The 23,061-nt window shown below is 48.0% G+C and overlaps 1 protein-coding gene and 1 pseudogene across 2 annotated transcripts in view; one reads left to right on the top strand and one right to left on the bottom strand.

The window, feature by feature from the left end:
* Positions 1-23,061, bottom strand: part of PGPEP1 (pyroglutamyl-peptidase I) — a 47,546-nt gene that overhangs the window by 3,719 nt on the left and 20,766 nt on the right. The window contains 1 exon segment of the mRNA XM_082455482.1: positions 14,732-14,964. Coding sequence (XP_082311608.1) covers positions 14,732-14,964 — 233 coding nt within the window.
* On the top strand, positions 16,960-22,240 carry LOC309657679 (COMM domain-containing protein 10 pseudogene; annotated as a pseudogene). Its single transcript has one exon. The product of its transcript is annotated as a COMM domain-containing protein 10 pseudogene (transcript).

Here is a 23,061-nt window from a genome sequence, read left to right as displayed (position 1 = left end):
CACGGGCTCTAGGTGCCCGGGCTTCAGTAGTTGCGGCGCACGTGCTTAGTTGCTCCGCAGCATGTGGGATCTTCCTGGACCAGGGCTCGAACCCCTGTCCCTGCATTGGCAGGGGGATTCTTCACCATTGCGCCATCAAGGAAGTCCTGAGATACCATTTTATACCCATTAGCATGGCTATTAGCAAAATAACAAGTGTTGATGTGGAGAAATTGGAACCCTCTTGGACCTCTGGGGGAAATGTGAAATGATGCAGCTGCCGTGGAGAAGTCTGGCATTTCCTCAGAAAGCTAAACACAGAATGACCATATGATCCAGCAACTCACTTCTGGATATGTATTCAAAAGAATTGAAAGCAGGGACTCAAACTGAGCTTGTACACCAATGTACACAGCAGCACTATTCACAATAGCCAAAAGGTGGAAACAATGCAAATGTCCACCAATAACTGAATGGATAAACAAAATTTGGTATATCCACACAATGGACTATTACTCAGCCATAAAAATAGAATGATGTTCTGATCCATGCTACAACGTGGATGAACCTTGAAACATTATGCTGAGTGAAATAAGCCAGTCACAAAAGGACAAACATTATATGATTCCACTGATATGAAACGTCTAGAATATGCAAATTCTTAGAGACAGGAAGTCGATTTTAGGTTACCAGGGGCTGGAGGAAGAGGGGGGAGAAATGAGGAATTATTGCTTAACAGTTACAGAGTTTCTGTTTGGGGGGTGATGGAAAAGTTTTGGAAGTAGATAGTGGTGACGTACTATGTGTATGCTCAACATTTCAGATGTACTTAATGTCACTAACAGTCCACTTAAAAATGGTTAAAATGGCAAATTCTATGTATGTTACATATATTTTACCACAATACAAAAATGCAAATTAAAAAGACTTTATAAAAATGGTATCACACTGTTACAATTATTTTCACTCAAGGGTCTAGATTGGAGATTTTTGCCTGCAAGTCTGGCTCATCTTTTTTCACTGCTGTGTAGTACTCCACCGTAAGAACACACCCTAACATTTCCCTAGTTTCCAGCTCCTTCTTATTATGAACCATGCTGCTGGGAAGGCATGCACATGTAGGTTTCTCTGGGGTTCACACTAGGACCAGGAGGGAGGGTCTGGCCATCCTCAGCTATGTTAGCATGGCCAAATGGTTCTTCTGAGTGGTCAAGCCAATTCCCATGCCCGTCACCAGTGACTCTGTCCCCTGCCTAAGAGTGAAATGGGATCTCAGTGAATTTTTTTCCCTGATGACTAGATTGAGCTTCTATTTATTGGTTGTCCTGGGTTCATCTTCCCAGAATTGCTTTTTCATGCCTGTACTGCATTGAATAGTATGTCCCCAAATTCATGTCCACCAGAACCTCAGATTGTGACCTTGAGGGTCTTTGTAGATGAAATTATTTACATTAAGATGAGGTCATACGGGAGTAGGGTGGGCCCTAAATCCAATGACTGATTACTTTGTAAGAGGCCACATGAAGATGGAAGCAGAGATTGGAGTGATGCAGCCACAAGCCAAGGGACGCCGACCAGTGCCAGAAGCCACCAGAAGCCAGAAGAGCGGCCTGGGACCAATTCTCCCTCACAGCCTCCAGCCCTGTTGACACTTTGATTTGGGACTTCTGGCCACCAGAACTGTGACAGAATAAATTTCTGCTGTTGTAAGCCGGAAATGTAAGACCCAGTTCGTGGTCATTGTTATGGCAAAAACAATGCCATCTGCCCATTTTTCTGTGTGGTGTTTTTTCTTTCCGTCTAGTGTGTCTGGTGGAGTGGGGGCACTTCATATGTCCTGGAAGCTATTCCTTGGTCAGTTAAATGCATCGCAGGTATCTCCTCTCTGTCCCTGGCTTATCTTTTCAATTTCTTTATGGATTTTTTTGGTGGCCGAAAGTTTGAAATTGTGACTGATTCCAAAGGACTGTCCCAAAAGTATTCATTTTTTTCCTTGTCAAGAGCAGGTTTTCATTGTTCAGGCAGTTAAGCCCGGGGTATAATTCTCTCTCTTCCGTGATGCTCCCAGCCGGCCGTGACTTTCCTGCCTTCGGGGATTGGGCCTCTGCCAGTGCCCCTTCCTCTCAAAATCAGATCTCAGTGACGGAAGAATGGGGACAGCTGAGTGTGAGTCAGCAGGGCCCGGGCTGCAGGGGGAGCGGGGGACGGAAGTGGTCGGCTCAGGCCCTGGGACCGGCTGTGTGGATTCCTGGCTGCGGGTGGTCACCAGCACAGCCCAGGCCAGGCAGGAAATGGGTCAGCTGAGGCATCAGGCTTGGGGCCCCACATGCTCACTGCCCAGAACCCCTAACCCCCCCACCTCCCGCCCCCACACACCCCCTTCCAGCGCCCTGGTTTGCATGCCTGCTCCGGTAATGGTTTCACTGACCACGGTGTGCATTTATGGAGCGCCTCCTGTGCGCTAGGCCCTGGTTGAGTGTGGACCCCCAGCCCTGGCAGGTGGCTGGGGAAATCAGTTCCCTGACACTGGGGGAAACTGAGGCCCAGAACAGGGCAGCCCTGTGCATGACTCACACAGCGTGGTGTCCCAGTCACCCAGCATCCCAAATCCTCCTTGGCTGGCTGGGGCCCTCTCCACCTCTAGGTTTCCTCACCCTAAACATGGCAACTTAGAAGAAAAAACAGCTAGGAAGTTTCCACATTTTCTCTCTTTGCCTCCCTCAGTCCCTCTCTCTCTCTCCCTTGTTCTCTCTGCATTTCTGTTTTTCAGTTTCTCACCACAACCCCCATCAGTGTGTGTGTGTGTGTGTGTGTGTATGTGTATGTGTGTGTTGGGGGTGGGAGCAGCCTGAACGCACCCCTCCTCTCTTCCAGGGGACCAGGACATGTCTGGGCAGGTCTGGGCACTCCTTGTAGAAACTGCTGAATGCCTAGTGGCAAGATGCCAGGGCAGGAAGTAGCCAGTAGGAAGGTTGAAGAGGGTGTGCGGGAAGGCCTAGTTTGGGATTTCTGGTGTGGTACTTTGCCCTTCTTACCCCCACCCAGGCCTGTCACAATCAAAGTGTCCCAAATGACCTCAGCATCTTCCCCCAAAACTTTGGGTTTTGAGGGATGCATAGGAGTTCTCTAGGTGTAAATGGAGGAGGGGGGACTTCCAGGCAGAAAAGACAACCTGGGGTCAGCAGAGACAAGGGAAAAGGGGTTCAGATGTCCAGCAGAGGAGTCTGGCTTTCTCCTGTGGGCCAAGGGGAGCCACCGAGGGTGTGAGAGGTGAAGAGGGGCCCAGGCAGATCCCTGGAACGGGATGGACTCTTGTCTGAGACCCTCACCTTTAAGACCGAGAACATCCAAGCCAGAGCTGAGGGAAACTCTGTTGAATGGGGCCAAGCCTTACCCTTGAATGAGCCTCCCTTAATATGCCTTACACCCTTCAGCTGCCTATCTGTCCCCCATCACAGCTGGGACCCCTGCACTGTACTCCCAGCCTGGGAGCTGCTGGTTTCCTGGTGTGTCCCCAGTCCAAAGCCCAGAGCACAGTAAGTAATTTATAAGTTCCTGGAGCAGCCAAGAGGAGATGGGGCTCTAGAGGCAGCGAACAGGCAGGGTGGGGGCCTCAGCTGGAGGAGGTGCCTGGCCTTCAGGGGCGTGTCATCCCCCTTCCCCTCCCCGGAGGCTCCTGCACCTCCCTGCGCCCCCTGTTGGCCTCAGAATGCAACACCCAGCACTGACCCTTCTCCTCTCTCCTGTAGCTTATTGCACACCTATTACGTGCCCAGTGCTGTTCTGGGTGCAACAGACACAGGGGACCCCAGACAGACCTGCCTGTCCTCCGGGACTCCCATAGAACTAGTCAGTTACTACCCAGAGTATGTTGGCATGGGGGTAGGGGGGAACCAGGCAGCTATGGGAGGCAGAGGAGGTACCTGGACAGCCAGGAGGGCTTCCTGGAGGAGGAAGTAATAGTAGTTGTACTTATTAAGTACTATGTGCCAGAGCTGTAAAAGCAGAATCTCACTGAACTCTCACACAAGGCCCATGAATATGGGGAACTGAGGCTCAGGGAAGTGGGCCTCAGATCGTTCCCAACCTCTCAGCTTCTCATAGCCTTTGGAATAACACTTAGACCACTCGCCAGGCCTTGAGACGCTGCGCCATCAGCCCTGCTACCCCTCCCACATCCCCTCCACCTGAATCACCCACTCCCCTCCACACACAGCCTCCCCTCTTGGCCTGCAACTTGTAGGGTACAGTTGAGGTCAGGGGGTTTCTCTCTGGGCAGCATGGACAAGGGGAGGCGGGGGTCCCCGTTGAACCAGGGAGGTGAGGGGAGATCTCCAGGATTTGGGAAAAGGATCCCCCATGTAAAAAGGACACAGCCCCTTCCAGTGACCACAGGAGCATCTATATGGTACACCTGGGATCCTGCTCACACCCCGGGGCCGTGGAAAGAGCCAGCCTTAGAAGCAAAATCACTGTGCTATAGACACCTCATCTTGGGGTGCAAAGACCTTGGGGGCTCAGGGACTTGGAGGGGGTACCCCCTCCCCTGGGACCCATGTTCCCAAAGACAAGCCATTTCCTTACTGCTGAAGCCCCTTCTTCTTTGAAGGCCACTGACTCTGGAGTGTCCCCATTCCTGCTGACGACAGACACGGGGGGATGACCGAATCCTGTTTCCAGTGTTCAAGCTGCTCAGTCCAGAGAAGCTGGTTTGGGTTCACATTCCCGCCCCTCGTCTCCTTGGGACAAGGGGCCTCAACTGACAGAGCCTCAGTTTCCCCAGCTGTAAAAGGTGGTAATACACCTTCCCCACAGGGGAATTCTGCACACGCTGGGGGGTCAACATGATCACGATTCAAATCCCACCCCCCACACCCCCTTGCTGTGTGACCATAGGCAAGTTACTCAACCTCTCTGTGCATCAGAACCAAGGCAGTGGGTTGTAGGAGGTAGAACACTCAGTACAGAAATCCTCTCATCATTATCCATTCAGCACACTCATTGCAGTGGCCACACACCAAGTACCAGGTCACACACCAAGCACCAAGGACAGAAATACTGGTGATTTGAGGCCCCCTCTGCCAGTTGATGACCCCAGGTTGAGGATGACCCTGGCGGATGCCAGCTTCTCACAAAGACACACAAGAAATTGCATATTTCAACTGTTTTATTTGCTTTCTGGGGTGTCAAGTTTGGGGTCTCCCAGGGCCCAGCCCCCAGCAAAGTCTGGTAGACCCTTGCCCGGCCTGGGGTCCTAGACACAGGGCTTTCAGACAAGGCACTCATAGGAGTCTCCCTGGATTCAGGGAGAAGCCACCCCGAAGCTGCAGGGGCTGGACCCTCCTTTGGGGACAGAACACAGGGTCACCTTCAGCAGGAAGGGTTTTTCCTAGAGAGAGATTTAGGACAAGATAGAAACCTGAGATGTTAAGGGAGCCCTGGAAACATGCCTGGGCAGGAGGAAGGCCAACTCTGTTTCCCACGATCCAGATGGGTCTCCCGTGGCATCCAGCCAGGCCTTGGGAGCAGAGAGCCCAATTCCAAACCGGCTTTCTCTGGGATTTCCTCAAAGTGTGCAGGACACAAAAGCCACTGGCCCCAGGTCCCACCCCTGCAAACGGCTTGGGTGAGGCCGGTCTGGGCAGCGGGGAACCAGGGCCTGGGGGTGCTTCTCTCTTTCCCATCCTGTCCCCTTTCTCTGTGCCCCATGTGTACTGCAGAGGCAGGCACTTCTGTGGGTCTCTGGGCAGCTGAAGGGAAGCCTTGGGTGAGGAGAGGGAGGAGGAGAAACAGATTTTAAGTGGCGGGAGCAGCTCGGGCTGGACTGGAGCCCTTGGAGGTCTAGGAGCCCCTGAAACTCAAGCTGTGACAACTGCCCCTAAACTGGAGGACAGGATCTCGTAGCAGGTATGCCCAGTGTCCATCCAAGAACTAACTTTCAAGATGTGGATTTTTGGCAAATGTCCTTTCCCCTCAACAGCCATTCTGCTCTGGGTCTGAGGGGGACCCTGGCCTTTAACACACTTCCTCACTGCAAAAATGGAGATGTTTTCCCTCCCAGGGGCAGCCCTGGGCCCTTTACGAGGCACTTGTTCCATGAGAAGGGAAATTTAATTAGGGATATAAAAACAAAGGCCTTTTTAGCTCCCCACAAGTCTGTGGAGGCCATGAGACTCTTGGCCACGAGGGCTGACCTGACAATAAGGCAGCTGCCTCTGCCTGTATGACCACCATCAGCGCCTCACGCTGGCTGCAGGCTTGAGAAGGCTTCCAGTGGTCTCAGGGCAGAGGCTGGGCCCTCAGAGAAGAATGGGGCTTTGTCCCACCATCCCCGAAGGGGACTTCTGGGTTCAGACACTCCAAGAGGTGAAGAGGTCAAAGGTCAACAGTCTAGACAGTGGCAGCAAAAAAGAGGCCAGTGTGGTGGGTGGATTTCCACGAGCAGCTCCCCTCCCCCTCCCGGTCACCCCTCGGGGGAACAGGCCTGTGGGTGTACATGCACACCCACTGGCCTGGCTTCCTGGCAGAAACTTCTAAGATAACAAAAAGGCATCAAGAGTATACTTTTCCAGTCGTCCCCTTGAGCAGGCCCTTTCTGTTCTAGAAGTTTCCACGCCAGCAAAGAGCAGGGTAGCTGAAAACTATTTTTCTTGCTGAAACTATCACAATCTGACCTTTCCCCAAAGACCTGGCACCGACTGGGAAGCCATGACCTCTGCCCGCCACCCCCTGCTGCCCCACGGCCCTGTCTCTCTCAGTGGCCAGGAGACCTTGGCTGTTCCTTGATTGGACCAGGTGAGCCAGGTGGCACCAAGCCCAGTCCACCAACTGGAATTGCTGCTTCTTCCCACCTTTCTTTCTATCCACTCTGTCTTATTTCTTTTTCGAGCTGCGTACTCATACGCAGACCACCGACCTTCTTTTTGGTGGGAAGGGGGGAGCCAAAGGGGCTTAGAGAAGAATAAAGTTATAAGGTGCAGAGGCTCTGGCACCTTAAAGGAGATGCCATCACCCGACGCCCACATCACTGTCTCTGCCCCCATCCCCCACCTCAGTACCCTCCACAGGGCTCACCAGAGAGAGGCCCCCTCCACTTTCCTATGAGTCCACCCCCAGCACCACGTCTCACCTTTCCCCCACCAGCCTTCCCACCACATCCCTCAGCCCATCCCTCCACCACTAACACTCACTGCACCCAGCCCTTCTGGCACTGCTCACCTCCGTACATGCCAAGCTGCACCCACTTCACAGGCTCATGCCTTTCCCTATTCTGTGCCCCCGCCAACCCAGACCCTAAAATGACACGGCAGAAGGAATGAGACTTGGTCCCCCTCTTCTCACACAAGGACATTTTTGTCCGGGACCCAACAAATGCAGACAGATATACCATGGATTGAATGGCTGAGTTTGCCCCAAAGAAAAAGATAAAAGTAATTAAAACAGGAAAATTTCAAAGCTGGCAGGGAGCGAGTGAAATGTTTAATGGCTATCTGATTAAATAAAAATGAGCTATGTGCTCTGCATCATGAACAAGGCCAGGGTTCTGGTTTGACTTGATGAGGAAATCTAAAACCATTGCAGGAACACAAAAATGACACACACACACTCGACAATGATCAGACAATAAATTATATCTCTAAGTTGCTAAACCACATGGCGCTTTAAACAGAGAAGAGAAGGGAGCACAAAAGAAAGATGAAAATGCAGAGTTTGGGGATGGTGTGTCTGGGTTCCGTGGGCACCCAGCTAAGCTCAAACCTGGCTCACTTCCAGTCTTCCCTCCCTACTCCAGCTTGCCTAGATCCATTTCCTCCTCAGAGCCCCACAGATCAGACCTTTCGAGAACAGAGCTAGTTAGAGCTAGATGCCATTCTTAATAAGACCTCTGGGGGACCCCCTGGCCTTGAGCACCCCCGCATTCAAAAGAGCTACAACCTCTGCTCACAGAAGCCAGCTGAGTGAGTAGATGCCATGACATCTTATGCTCCAGATTTCTCAGGAGACTGCAAACTCGGACCAGGGATGTGGAGGGGGCATTTCTGGCAGAGGGAGGGCTGGCATGGAGAGGGGAGCTAGGTCCTGATCATTTTACCCTGCGGGCCATGGTACACACCCACTGCCATATGCTGACCCCACATCACCCACCTGTGCCCACTCTTCCCCTCCAGAGAAAGCCCCGGACTCAGAAAATGCATTTCACTCAGAAACCTATCAACCTGGTCTCCAAGAGACACAGCAGCTCAACGGAGGCAGCAACCACTCTGGGCATCGGAACAGGAGGGAAAGAGGGCGAATGTTTAAGAAAACAAAACAAAACAAAAAATCTCAGCTGTTTTCAAAAGAACTGCATGCTGGGAAACACCAACATGATCCAACACAGCATCAGACTCCAGCACGCTTCACACTTAGTGAAGCGATAAAACTGCGTGTTCTCCCAAAAAATAGAAGAATACTTCCAAAATGTGTGTTTTCCTCACGGTTGCTTCTGCCACCCCCTCTGTCCGATGGGTGTCAGGGTCCAGCTGAATTTAGTTGCCTCCTGGGAGATGTCACTCTCACCCCTGCTGGTAAGTTCAAAGTCACCGGGGAGTGAGATAAAAATTTACCAGGGAGTGAGATAAAAATTTACCGAGTCCTAGGCGCATCCAAAAACCAACTACACGAAGCCTGCTGGTTGCCCCACCGCTCTCCTGCTCAAATACACCAGCACACATGGAGCTCAGCCCCCAGACTCCATTTTGGCCCTCTCCCCTTAAGGAAAACAAGCACCAAGACTGAAAATCCAGGTCAGATGTGGGGTAGGTTTGCAGCTGCTACGCATTTTTACATATTAAAAAAAAAAAAAAAAGTCATGTGCATGTTGAAATGAGAGTCTGCTTTCCCAGCGGCAGCCTGGCCCCAGTGGCCCCGTGGGTACAGCTCACAGCTCGGTCGTTGAAAGGATCAGCCAACCCTTTCAGTCTCTTGGGGCACCAGCCACCCCCCACTCCCCGTGGTCTGGCCATGGGCCCAGTGCCACCCCGCCGCGAGCAAGGGGACCTCAATGTCACTCCCAAAACAAAGATGTAGGTCCAGTGTTCAGGGCAGGAGGCAGAAGGGGCTGCACCCCAGGAAAAAGAAAAGACACTTTTGTGTTTGGCTAAAGCCCGCGTTTTAACCAAAGGGAATATAAATTACTCTGTGCCCAAACTAGCACTATTGTTTTTAAAAAGAGAATAAGAAAGAAAGAAAAAAAGCCATGCCAGATCCTAAGGCGGCCTTTGCCGGGGCTGTCCAGGCTGCTGGGACATGGATCAGGGTAAAGCGTCTCCATGAGGCTTTTACATTTGGGAAAAAACAGTCACGGACGGAGGGAACTCTGGAATCCCTCCACCACAGACTTAGAATGGCAGGTAGCCCCAGCCATAGGATCGCGGAAGAGAGACACCTGATAGGGGTTCTCTGCAGAAATCAGGACCGCCCGGCTTCCTGGCTGCCACAGCTGTATCCCCAGATGCAAAGAGAAACAGAGAAAAAAATCTTCACTGCGGCTTTCAAATCAACCAGTGCTTTTGCAGAGAAAAAGGGAGAGGAGGTGTGTAAGTTGGCATATTTGATCCAAAACAGATCCCCAGCTGATGGGCTCGTCCTTTCCAGTCAGGCCCCGGAGGGCGGACGTCTCTCTCAGGGTCCCTGGCAGAATGAGGTCTTGGGAGGCCTGAGCAGCAATCAGTGTTTGTGGCAACAGTTGAGTTTGCCTTCTGACTGCTCTAGGACGTCCAGCATCTCCTCGATGATGGCCCGAAGTGCCCGGCCCAGCTGGTCTGCATTGTAGGGCTTGCCCAGAGGGGGCACGTGAACAAAGGCTGAGCGGCCGTGACTCTGGTACAGAGAGGTATAGTAGGCGAAGTCGCAGAGGTACCTAAGCCACAGGGCGTGGGGGATGGGAGGGAGACCAAATGGGGTCAGAGAGTGAATGTTCCATCGAAATCCATCATAAGACACCCCCCCGCCCCAACCTCACCAGTCATCCACAAGATGGAATACTGCTTCTCCCTCCCCAGGCCAGCAAATAAATAAATAAATAAATAACTCCAAGTGCTGGGGTGTATGTGGGGAAGGAAGCAGTGTGAGATGTTGCTGGTTGGGATGCAGATTGCCCCAGGGGAGGGCAATCTGGCAGGCTACAAAAATTACAAATGTGCAATATTCAATACTTTGTGATAAACCTTAACGGAAAAGAATATGAAACAGAATATATATATATCTCAATCACTTTGCTGTACAGCAGAAATTAACACAACATTGTGAATGAACTATACTTCAATAAAATTTTTTTAAAATAATTTTCTTAAAAATTACAAATGCATAGACTTTATGACCTGATGTTTTGAGTTTTTAGACTCTATCTCAGGAGCCATCTGCACAAGAGCACGAGAAAGATGAACAAGGTATCTGCTGCAGCATGATGTGTAAAAGTGGAAAAACAGGAAGCAACCTGCTAGGATCTGAATGTCCCCCCCAATCCCCTTCCACCCTGTGAGGACATGGCCAGAAGTCGGCAGTCTGCAACCTATAGGAAGGCCTTTATCAGAACACCGTCATGCTGGTGCCTGGATCTTGAACTTCCTTGCCTCCACAACTGTGAGCAGTAACTTTCTGTTGTTTATAAGCTGCCCAGTCTGGGGTTCTTTTTGGTTATAGCAGCTCGAGCAGACTAAGACACCACCTAAATGTCCACTGAGAGAGGAGTGGCTTAATAAACTCTGGTTCATCTGCACAGTGGAATACTATGCAGCCGTTTACAAGGCAGGCAGTGGAGCCACAGGAAGACAGAACTCACTAAGACCCATGTCACATGCCCACAAGTGAAACCAAGGAAGGGAACTCTCATGAAAATGCACACCACGTAACCCCATCCACATGAAAGCAAAGTGAAACAGGACAAAATTCGAAAGTAGTATGCCAAATGTCCTCATATGTATGGAAACATATGTGTGGGTGAGTAGGAAGGGTCACAATTTAAATCTCTGATTTAACCGAGGGATTCCTGGGGCGGGGGGAGGCGAGAGGGCAAGAGAATCTTTCACAAAAGGAACGTATGAGAATATATTCTAGAATTATCTGAGTAACTTAAAATTAATTTCAGGGGAGTTCCTTAGTGGCCTAATGGTTAGGGTTCCGGGCTTTCACCGACAGGGCCCGGGTTCAACCAGGGCTGGTCAGGGAACTGAGATCCTGCAAGCTGTGTGGCGCAGCCAAAAACAACAATAAAAATCAGTTTAAAAAAAAGACTGAGGGTTTCCCTGGTGGCGCAGTGGTTGAGAATCTGCCTGCTAATGCAGGGGACACGGGTTCGAGCCCTGGTCTGGGAAGATCCCACGTGCCGCGGAGCAACTAGGCCCGTGAGCCACAACTACTGAGCCTGTGCGTCTGGAGCCTGTGCTCCGCAACAAGAGAGGCCACGATAGTGAGAGGCCCGCGCACCGCAATGAAGAGTGGCACCTGCATGCCACAACTGGAGAGAGCCCTCGCACAGAAACGAAGACCCAACACAGCCAAAAATAAATAAATAAATAAATAATTAATTAAAAAAAAGACTGAGCCCACGTGCCACAACTACTGAAGCCCATGCGTCTGGAGCCCGTGCTCTGCAACAAGAGAAGACACCGCAATGAGAAGCCTGCGCACCGCAGCGAAGAGTAGCCCCCGATCGCTGCAACTGGAGAAAGCCCACGTGCAGAAAGGAAGACCCAGTGCAGCCAAAAATAAATAAATTAAAAAAAAAAATAGACTGGTGGGAGGAGGAAGGGGCAATATAGGAGAGGGGGATTAAGAGGTACAAACTATTAGGTATAAAATAAGCTACAAGGATATATTGTACAACACAGGGAATATAGCCAATATTTTATAATAACTATAAATGGAGTATAACTTTTTAAAAATAAATTTATTTCTTTCATTTTGGCTGCGTTGGGTCTTCGTTGCTGTGTGCAGGCTTTCTCTAGCTGCGGCAAGCGGGGGCTACTCTTCCTTGAGCGGGCTTCTCATTGTGGTGGCTTCTCTTGTTGCAGAGCATGGGCTCTAGGCATGCGGGCTTCAGTAGTTGTGGCACACAGGCTCAGTAGTTGTGGCTCGCAGGCTCTAGAGCGCAGGCTCAGTAGTTGTGGTGCACGGGCTTAGTTGCTCCATGGCATGTGGGATCTTCCCGGACCAGGGCTCGAACCCGTGTCCCCTGCATTGGCAGGCGGATTCTTAACCACTGCGCCACCAGGGAAGCCCAGGAGTGTAACTTTTAAAAACTGTGAATCACTGTATTGTACATCGGTAACGTATACTATTGTACATCAACTATACTTTAATAAAAAAGTAATTAAGGGACTTCCCTGGTGGTCCAGTGGTAACGAGTCTGCCTTACAATGAGGGGGAAGCAGGTTCAATCCCTGGTCAGGGAACTGGGATCCCACATGCCGCGGGGCAACTGGGCCTGCACGCCACAACTACTGAGCTCAGGAGCTTCAACTAAAGAGCCCAAATGCCACAAACTACAGAGCCCACATGCCCTGGAGCCCGCGCACCACAACTAGAGAAGAGAAAAAACCCGCACGCCACAGCTAGACAGAAGCGCACGCATCACAATGAGAAGAGCCCGCGCGCGGCAACAAAAGATCCCACGTGCCACAGGGAAGATCTTGCATGCCGCAATTAAGACCTGACGCAGCCAAAATTAAATTAAATAACGAAATAATAAATAAATCTTTAAAAATAATAATAATAATTAAAAAAAAAAGACTGATGGTAAATTCAGCCACTTCTTCATTCTGTCAACTGAATTTGCTACCTGCCGCCTTTGGACTGGAGAGGTGTACAAACTGTTGAGAAATCAAGGTACCTGGTGTTGAGAGGGCATAGAACAGAGAGGTCTGGGAGGCTGGGAAGTCCTTCCCAAGGGGGCAACATTTTGGAGTTAAGACCTGAAAGAGGTATTATCAGAGGGAGGTGAGCTCTGGGCAGAGGTCTTAGCATGTGCAAAGGCCCTGGTGCTAGAGTGAGCTTGGTGTGTTTGAGGAACAGGAGGAGCCTGGTTTGTGGGTCTGGAAGGCAGTGGTGAGGCGAGAGTGAAGGCAGAGGAGGGTGGAGAGGTGGGCAGGGGCCAGACCACACAGAACCTGTGGATGCTGGAGAGCTGGGATTTTATTCGAGGTGCAGTGGAAGCTGTAGGAAGAATTAAGCAAGTTAGGGACATCATCAGACTTAAATTAATAGAAGACCCTCTAATAGGCTGAATAGTTAGTTTCTGCCCCAAATCTATATTCATCTAGAACCTCAAAATGTGACCTGATTTGGAGATAGGGTTTTTGCAGATGTAATTAGTTAAGATGAGGTCATAGTGGTTTAGGGTAGGTCCTAAATCCAATGATTGGTGTCCTTGTAAGAAGGCCACATGGGGACTTCTCTGGCTGTACAGTGGTTAAGACTTCGCCTTCCAATGCCGGGGGTGTGGGTTCGATCCCAGGTCGAGGAGCTAAGATCCCATGTGCCTTGCGGCCAAAAAACCGAAACATAAAACAGAAACAGGGACTTCCCTGGTGGCGCAGTGGTTAAGAATCCGCCTGCCAATGCAGGGAAAAACGGGTTTGATCCCTGGCCCGGGAAGATCCCACATGCCGCAGAGCAACTAAGCCCATGCACCACAACTACTAAGCCTGCGTTCTATAGCCTGTGAGCCACAGCTACTGAGCCCACACGCCACAACTACTGAAGCCCATGCCTCTAGAGCCCGAGCTCCGCAGCAAGAGAAGCCACTACAATGAGAAGCCTGCACACCACAACGAAGGGTAGCCCCCACTCGCTGCAACTAGAGAAAGCCCGTGCGCAGCAACGAAGACCCAATGCAGCCAAAAATAAATAAATACATTTATATTAAAAAAAAAAACAGAAGCAATAGTGTAACAAATTCAATAAAGGCTTTAAAAATGGTCCACATCAAAAAAATCTTAAAAAAAAAAATAAAAGAAGTCCATGTGAAGACACACACAGGGAGGAAGGCCACGTGGAGATGAAGGCAGAGATTGGGGTAAAGCATCTCAAGCCACGGAACACTCAGCGTTGCCAGCAGCCCCCATAAGCCAGAGAGGCATGGAACAGATTCTCCCTCAGAACCTCCAGAAGGAACCAACCCTGCTGACACCTTGATTTTGGACTTTTAGTCTCCAGAACTGGGAGAGAATAAATGTTTGTTGTCCTAAGCCACCAACATGGTAATTTGTTATATATAGCAGCCACAGGAAACTAATATAGACACTGACTGCTTAGGAGAGAAGGACTGTCAGGGTTGGGGTAGAGGTGGCAGGAGGAACAGCAGGGAGACGGCCGGAGCAACGTGCAGGTGGGAGATGCCAGGATCCATAGTCCACACACAACGAGTTCCAGAAGCAGAATCCGTGGAACCTGTTTTATATATATATACACACACATACACATATATACTTAACTCTGTGCCTCATGCATGGTGAGGTTTATATACTGTGAAATTCTATGTAAAAATATTATGTATAATACTGTTAAAATATCCCATGCTTAAAAAAAATTATTCCATGCTTTAATCAGGTGGTAAAACAATTATGTTTTCAGAAGTGAAAAAGAAAAAGTGAGCACTTGGCCCAAAGAGGCTAAAATCAAACACACTTGGCTTGTTCAACACCCAGCCTGGGCTGATGTAGGAGGGAAACCCCTACTCACACCTACACCATAGGGCCCCATGGTGCCTTACCTGCCGGCATCTTGTGAGATGGTCACTGACACATCCAGGCCCAGTGTAGTAACCCTCTTACATACAGCGTCCATGTCAATGATGGAGTCAATGCTTTCAGGCCCATCCTCCACACAGCACTGGGAGCCGGGGCAGAATCGGCAGTTGTCCAGCCCCTTGTAGCCCTTGTTGTGCCCGCACTTCTCCAGCGTGACTGTGGTCGCCATGCCTGACACCCCCACATGCACCACCAGCTGCAGACAGATGGGCAAGGCTTAATAGGGTCTGGTCATGGGACTGGGAGTCCCCCCAGGCCAAGGAGAGGGCAGCATCCTCACAGAGCTCTGCTGGGGGTTACGTGCTTTCTGACATCTTGCTGCTGGAATAGACCCTACAGTCACTCTTACAGAAAGGTGTGCCAAGTGAAACATGCAAGAATGTGAAATATGCAAAGATGCTCATTGCAGCTTTGTCATTACAATCAAATATTGGAAACAACTTAATTAGCCATTCATGGTGAGGTGGGGGGGTTGGATAAATAAAGTATGAGCTACTTTGTAGCTGTTAACATGCCCAAGGCAATTCTGTATGAAATAATCTTCAAGACATATTGCCAAATACAAAAGGCAAGGTATAATTTCCAGGAATCTAACCTAAAAACAATCAAAGAGATAATAATTTGCCAATGGTCACTTCAGTGTTATTTATAAAAGTGAGGAAAAAAACCCAAAAACATAGAAATGACTAGCATGCCCAATAATAGGAGAATGGTTGTGTTAATTACTAAATATTACCCAGCTGTAAAAATAATGTTAAGGGAGAATTTTTAATGACCTGTGTGATTAAATGCTCATGATAACATATTTATAAGAGGCAGGATACCAAACTGAATACAGTTTAACTTCAAATATTAATTATTTGTGTGTATGTTTATATACAGAAAGGACGCTGTAAGAAAATATGTGAACATTTAAAATACAGACTGATGAGCACACTGTGCCATATGGCAGTCACAGGACACATGTGGCTATTGAGCATCTGAAATGTGGCTGATAGAAACTTTTTTTCTATGCATTTTCTTTATTTGATTATTGGTTATTTCCCTACGGTGATATATCTCACAGTGACTTTTTTTTTTTTTAACATCTTTATTGGAGTATAATTGCTTTACAATGTTGTATTAGTTTCTGCTGTATAACAAAGTGAATCAGCTATATGTATACATATATCCCCATAACCCCTCCTTCTTGCGCCTCCCTCCCACCCTCCCTATCGCACCCCTCTAGGCCATCACAAAGCATCGAGCAGATCTCCCTGTGCTATGCAGCTGTTTCCCACTAGTATATGTATGTCAATGCTACTCTCTCACTTCGTCCCAGCTTACCATTCCCCCTTCCCATGTCCTCAAGTCCATTCTCTATGTCTGCGTCTTTATTCCTGTCCTGCCCCTAGGTTCATCAGAACCATTTTTTGTTTTTTAGATTCCATATATATGTGTTAGCATACGGTATTTGTTTTTCTCTTTCTGACTTACTTCACTCTGTATGACAGACTCTAGGTTCATCCACCTCACTACAAATAATTCAATTTCATTTCTTTTTATGGCTGAGTAATATTCCATTGTATATATGTGCCACATCTTCTTTATCCATTCATCTGTCAATGGACACTTAGGTTGCTTCCATGTCCAAAAATAAACACAAAATGGATTAAAGACCTAAATGTAAGGCCAGACACTATAAAACTCTTAGAGGAAAACATAGGCACAACACTCTATGACATAAATCACAGCAAGATCCTTTTTGACCCACCTCCTAGAGAAATGGAAATAAAAACAAAAATAAACAAATGGGACCTAATGAACATTAAAAACTTTTGCACAGCAAAGGAAACCATAAACAAGACGAAAAGATAACCCTCAGAATAGGAGAGAATATTTGCAAATAAAGCAACTGACAAAGGATTAATCTCCAAAATATACAAGCAGCTCAATATCAAAAAAAACAAACAACCCAATCCAAAAATGGGCGGAAAACCTAAATAGACATTTCTCCAAAGAAGATATACAGATTGCCAACACATGGCTGATACAAATTGAGATGCCAGTGCAGCACACACACCAGTTTCAGAGACTGGGCATGAAAAAAGAATGTAGGGACTTCCCTGGTGGTCCAGCGGTTAAGACTCCGCGTGTTAAGACTCGACTGCAGAGCACGGAGATCTCACATGCCGCGTGGTGCGGCTAAAAAGTAAAAAAATAAAAAAAAAAGGAAAGTAAAATGTCTCATTAATAACTTTTTAAATGTTGATTACACATTGACATAATATTTTAGAAATAAGGGGTGACATTTAAGATATTATTAAAATTAATTTCACTATCTCTTTGTATGCTTTTTTTTTTTCTGGCCATGCGGCTTGTGGGATCTTAGTTCCCAGACCAGGGATTGAACCCGAGCTACGGCAGTGAAAGTGCCAAGTCCTAACCACTGGACCAGGGAATTCCTTCTTTGTATGCTTTTCAATTGTGGCTTCTGGAAAGTTTAAACTGTCCTGTGTAGCTGGCATGGTAACGTCTAGCGGGCCATGGTTCTCAAGAACAGAACTAGCCAGGAGCGGGGGCTATGCTACTGGAGGCCTAGCACCCACACTGTGTTATCTGGTGTTCCATAAACCAGTGGAGCACCAGGTAACACTGTAATTCCTGTGAATGCAAAAACAAAATAGCAGCTAGCTGTAGTATAGAGGGTTGAATGGTGACTCCACCACCACCACCAAAAAAAAAAAAAAGGAAAGAAAAGGAAAGGTATGTCCCTGTCCTAATACCTGGAAACTGTGACTGGGACCTTATTTGGGAAAGGGTCTTTGCAGATGTAATTAAGTAAAGGATCTTGAGATGAGGTCCTCCTGGATTATCTGGATGGGCTCAAAATCCATTGACAAATGCCCTTGAAAGAGACACACAGAGCAGGGACAGAGAGAGGGGAAAGGAGAAGGTCATGTGGAGACAGTGGCAGAGGATATAGTGATGAGGCCACAAGCCAAGGAATGCCTGGGGCCACCAGAAGCTGGAAGAGACAAGGAAGGATCCTCCCCTAGAGCCTTTGGAGGGAGCCACAGCCCTGCTTATGCCTTGATTTTGGACTTCTGGCCTCCAGAACTGTGTGCTTATAAATTTCTGTAGTTTTAAGACACCTAGTTGGCAGTCAATTGTTACGTCAGCCACAGGATGCTAATCCACGCAGTACGATGCTTAAAAAGTACTTGCGGGGGCTTCCCTGGTGGCGCAGTGGTTGAGAATCTGCCTGCCAATGCAGGGAACACGGGTTCGAGCCCTGGTCTGGGAAGATCCCACATGCCGCGGAGCAACTGGGCCCATGAGCCACAACTACTGAGCCTGCGCGTCTGGAGCCTGTGCTCCGCAACAAGAGAGGCCGCGACGGTGAGAGGCCCGCGCACCGTGATGAAGAGTGGCCCCCACTCGCCGCAACTAGAGAAAGCCCTCGCACAGAAGCGAAGACCCAACACAGCCAAAAATAAATAAATAAATAAATTTATATTAAAAAAAAAAAAGTACTTGCGGGTGAGCACAAATGTATATGAAGATGCACGTGTGCGAAGAAGTTGTGAGTGATGGCAATAGCCACGGTACCAGTTAACCACTATTAAGAGCTTACTATAGGGACTTTCCTGGTGGTCCAGTGGGTAAGACTCTACGCCCCCTATGCAAGGGGCTCGGGGTTCTATCCCTGGTTGGGGAACTATATCCTGCATGCATGCCGCAACTAAGAAGTCTGTGTGCCACAACTAAGAAGTCCGCATGCCACAACTAAGAGTCCACATGCCGCAACGAAGATCCCGTGTGCCGAACTAAGACCTGGTTCAGCCTAAATAAATAAATAAATAAAAAATTTTTTTAAAAAAAGAGCTTATTATAGACCAGGAGTTCTCAACCAGGGGTGAGCCTGCCCCCAGAGGGTGTTTGGCAACATCTGGAGATATTATGGGGTATCAAACTGGAGACACAGCGCTCCTGGCATCTCATGGGTGGTGGTCAGGGAGGCCGCCCAGCACCCTACAGTGCACAGCACAGCCCATCACAGAGAAGGCTGTGGCCCCAGTGTGGCTGAGAAACCCTGGGGTGGGCTGAGAACTGTTTATTGCCCTACTGGCCTCATCTCCCTCATCCCCACCACAAACTCATGATGTTAGTCCTTGTGATAGCGAGATCTATAGTAAGAGATATATATTTGTTGGAACTTCCCTGGTGGTCCAGGGGGTGAGACCCCATGCTCCCAATGCAGGGACCTGGGGTTCGATCCCTGGTCGGGGAACTAGATCCCACATGCATGCTGCAACTAAAAGTTCGCATGCCATAGCTAAAAGCCCGCATGCCGCAACTAAGACCCGGTGCAGCCAAAATAAATAATTAAATATTAAAAATGAAAAAAAGAAATATATATCTGTCCTTAGTTCACTATTCCTGGCACAGAGCTCCTAAAACCCTTAGAGTTCCCTAAGTGATGAGAGCAATAAAGGTGTCCTGTTTTGTTAATTTTTTTTTTTTTTTCTGCTGCATGGCATGTGGGATCTTAGTTCTCTGACCAGGAATCAAACCCGTGCCCCCTGCAATGGAAGCATGGAGTCCTAACCACTGGACTTCCAAGGAATTCCCCTGTTTTGTTAAGGAGGTAACTTTTGGAAAGCACCTTAGAATGGGGGCTGGTTGCCAGGGGAACCAACCACATGATTAGAGGGTTGGAACTTTCAGCCCCATCCCCCTACCTCAGAGGAAGGGAGAGGGCCTGGAGATGGAGTTCAGCTGGGGAGAGTAGGGCACTCGGGAGGGCAAAGCAGCTCTGCACACGTTCCCACATACATTGTCCCATGCATCTTTTTCATCTGGCTGGCTGTTCCTGGGTTATATGCTTTTATAATAAACCGGTAATCCAGTGAGTAAATGGGGTTCCTGAGTTCTGTGAGCTGCTCTAGCAAATTAAGGGAACCCAAGGAAGGGGTTGTGGGAACCCCTGATTTATAGCCAGTTGGACAGAAGCACAGGTAACAACCTAGACTTAAGATTGGCATCTGCAAACTATTTTATATAGAATGGATAAACAATAAGGTCCTACTGTAGAGCACAGGGAACTATATTCAATATCCTGTGATAACGATAATGGAAAAGAATATTAAAAAGAAGAATATATATATGTATAACTGAATCACTTTGCTGTACAGCAGAAATTAACACAACATGTAAATCAACTATACTTCAAAAAAAAAAAAAAAAAAAAGATTGGCATCTGAAGTGGAGGGCAGTCCTGTGGGATGGAGCCCTTACCCTGTGGAACGCGATTCTATCTCTGGGTAGGTAGTGTCAGAATTGAGTTGAATTTTAGGACCCACAGCCGCTCTCCAAGAATTGCTTGGTGTGGGGATAACCCCACCCACGCACTGGAATTGGGTGGTAGGATTTTAGTACTTCAGTCACCCCTCGCTTCGGTATCCACAGGAGATTGTTTCCAGGTTCCCCCCGCCCCGTCCTCCCTCGGATATCAACATCTGGGGACGCTCAAGTCTCTTATCTAAAATGGCGCAGTATTTGCATATAACCTACTGCACATCTTCCTGTATACCTCAAGTCATCTCTAGATTACTTATGATACCTAATAGAATGCAAATGTTATATAAATAAATAGCTGCCAGCTCAAGGCAAATTCAAGTTTTGCTTTTTGGAACTTTCTGGATTTCCTTATTTATTTATTTTTTCTGCACTGCATGGCTTGCTGGATGTTAGTTCCCCAACCAGGGGTTAAACCCAGGCCCCCAGCAGTGGAAGCATGGGGTTCTAACCACTGGACCACCAGGGAATTCTCTGGAATTTTTTTTCAAATATTTTTGATCTGTGCTTGGTTGATTCCTGACTATTATTATTTCCACCTGTCACAGGAGGAAACTGAGGCACGGGGAGCCCAAGGAGCTTCCCTGAGACCTCACAGCTCATCAGTAGCAGCCTGGACCCAAAATCCTTCTTCTTTATTCCTTTCTATATAGTGAGACATTTTTAAGACATGTTCATGCCTTAGGTTTTCTTTTTAACTAGAATAAGGCAGGACTATATACACAGTAGAGGAAAAAGCTCATTCACAGAACCTTCAGTCACATCTCACTGAGCCTCCAGGTCCCCCTCTGTAAAAAGGGACAAATTCTAATTTTTAAAAAAAATGTTTGAGGGAGCTTCGAGGATGGCGGCATCCACGGCACTGATCTTGCAGGAGAGCCCCAGCATGAAAAAAGCAGTGTCGCTGATAACTGAAATAGATACAGGAAGATTTCCACGATTGCTCACCCGAATTCTTCAAAAACTTCACCTGAAGGCTGAGAATAGTTTCAGTGAAGAAGAGGAAGAAAGACTTCAAGCTGCATTTTCTCTAGAGAGACAAGATCTTCACCTAGTTCTTGCAACAATATCATTCATTTTAGAACAGGCAGTATATCACAACGTGAAGCCAACTGCTTTGCAGCAGCAGTTAGAGAACATTCATCTTAGACGAGACAAAGCAGAAGCATTTGTCAATGCTTGGTCGTCTATGGGTCAAGAAACAGTTGAAAAATTCAGGCAGAGGATTCTCGCACCCCACAAGCTGGAGACGGTCGGATGGATGGCAGCTTAACCTTCAGATGGCTCACTCTGCCCAAGCAAAACTAAAATCTCCTCAAGCTGTGTTACAGCTAGGAGTGAGCAATGAAGGGTCGAAGAGCCTGAAGAAAGTTCTTGTGGAATTCAGTCACAAGGAATTGTTTGATTTCTATAACAAGCTTGTGACCATACAAGCACAGCTGGATTCCCTTACATGATGCTCTCGAAGACTTGTTTCTCTATACACTCCTGCCACCTTATTATTTTGCATTGAAGATAAACTGCCAGGTTGTGTTTTCTGAAGGATTCATTAGCTTTCTTCTTGTAAATTATATGGCTTATTGCTCCTTATCAAAATAACAGCCAAGGAAGATCATTGTTCTGAGTACTGATGTTCTAATATACATTCTCTAGTTCTGTGAGCCAACAGCAAGCAATTGTTAAGAACACTTCTGTTTTAAAGGAAACAAAAGTGAGTATCATATTGTTTTTACTGTCCTATTTTTGCTTTATTGCCTGACCTTTTTGTTTTTTACATACCTGATGATACTTTTATGTATCAAGAAGGGTCCATGGATACAAAGTGTAATGTGTACCTTAGAACACAGAACTTCATTAATTACATTAATAAAAATAAGAAAGTAGCCACATTCAAAAAAAAATTTTTTTATTGGAGTATAGTTGATTTACAATGTTGTGTTTCAGGTGTACAACAAAGTGAATCAGTTATACATATATCCACTCATTTTTAGATTACTTTCCCATATAGGTCGTTACAGAGTATTGAGTAGAGTTCCCTATGCTATACAGTAGGTCCTTACTAGTTATCTATTTTATATATAGTAGTGTGTGTATGTTAATCCCAACCTCCCAATTTATCCCCCCCACCCACCCCTTACGGGACAAATTCTACTTGAGGTGCAATGAGAGGGCTTCTTAGAAAGGAAGATGCCTCCAGCCAGCCCTGGAGAATCTGAAACAGCAGGCTAGGGTAGGAAGCTGCGTGAGGCCCCCGCAAAGGGGACTGGGATTGCACCTGTCAGAGATACCAGCCCAGGTAAGTTCCCAGATGGCTCCTGCCCAAGGTCTTGGCTGGGCCAAAACTACCTCTGGTGGGAGGGTGTGGTTCCTGCCTGCCTGGCCTCCATTCCATCACATCAGGTTAAAACCACAGCTCCCTCCCACAGCTGTTTTCCCTTTGTGGACCACCCTCCACTTCTTCTCATTCTACGAGGTCTGGAGAGAGGTGACACCACCCTCTGGCCACCAGAGTGGGCATGTGGGACTCAGGCTTCACAAATCAGAGCATTCCTTCTTCCCCAACCATAGTGATTGGCTCAGGGACTGGCCTGTGACCCAAGCCGGCCAATGAGAATCAGCCATAGACTTTGGGGAATTATTTGGAGGAGAGGTGTTCTCTTTCTGCTGAGCGGCTGAGTTGGGAGGATATCAGCCAGCAACCACCTATCTTTGCCAAAGCAAAAGCAAGGTGGAAAGCAAAGCAAAGCTACGTGGTCAAGAGAGGAGGCTGATGACATTGGGTGAGCACCTGAATCAAGCTATACCTGAAGCATACCAACATTTGTGCTCAAGCTGGGTTGAGGTGTGATTTGACTGTCACTTATAACCAAACAGGTCATGACTGATACAGAACTCAAGTGGGACAGAACCAGGCTCTGTGAAGTTCCAGATGTTTGCTTTCCTCCCTCACCTC

Source organism: Balaenoptera physalus (genome assembly GCF_965194825.1).
Source record: "Balaenoptera physalus genome assembly, chromosome: 3".
Lineage (NCBI taxonomy): Eukaryota > Metazoa > Chordata > Mammalia > Artiodactyla > Balaenopteridae > Balaenoptera > Balaenoptera physalus.
The sequence above is the reverse complement of the archived record's forward strand: the minus strand, read 5'-3'. Positions and strand labels throughout refer to the sequence as shown.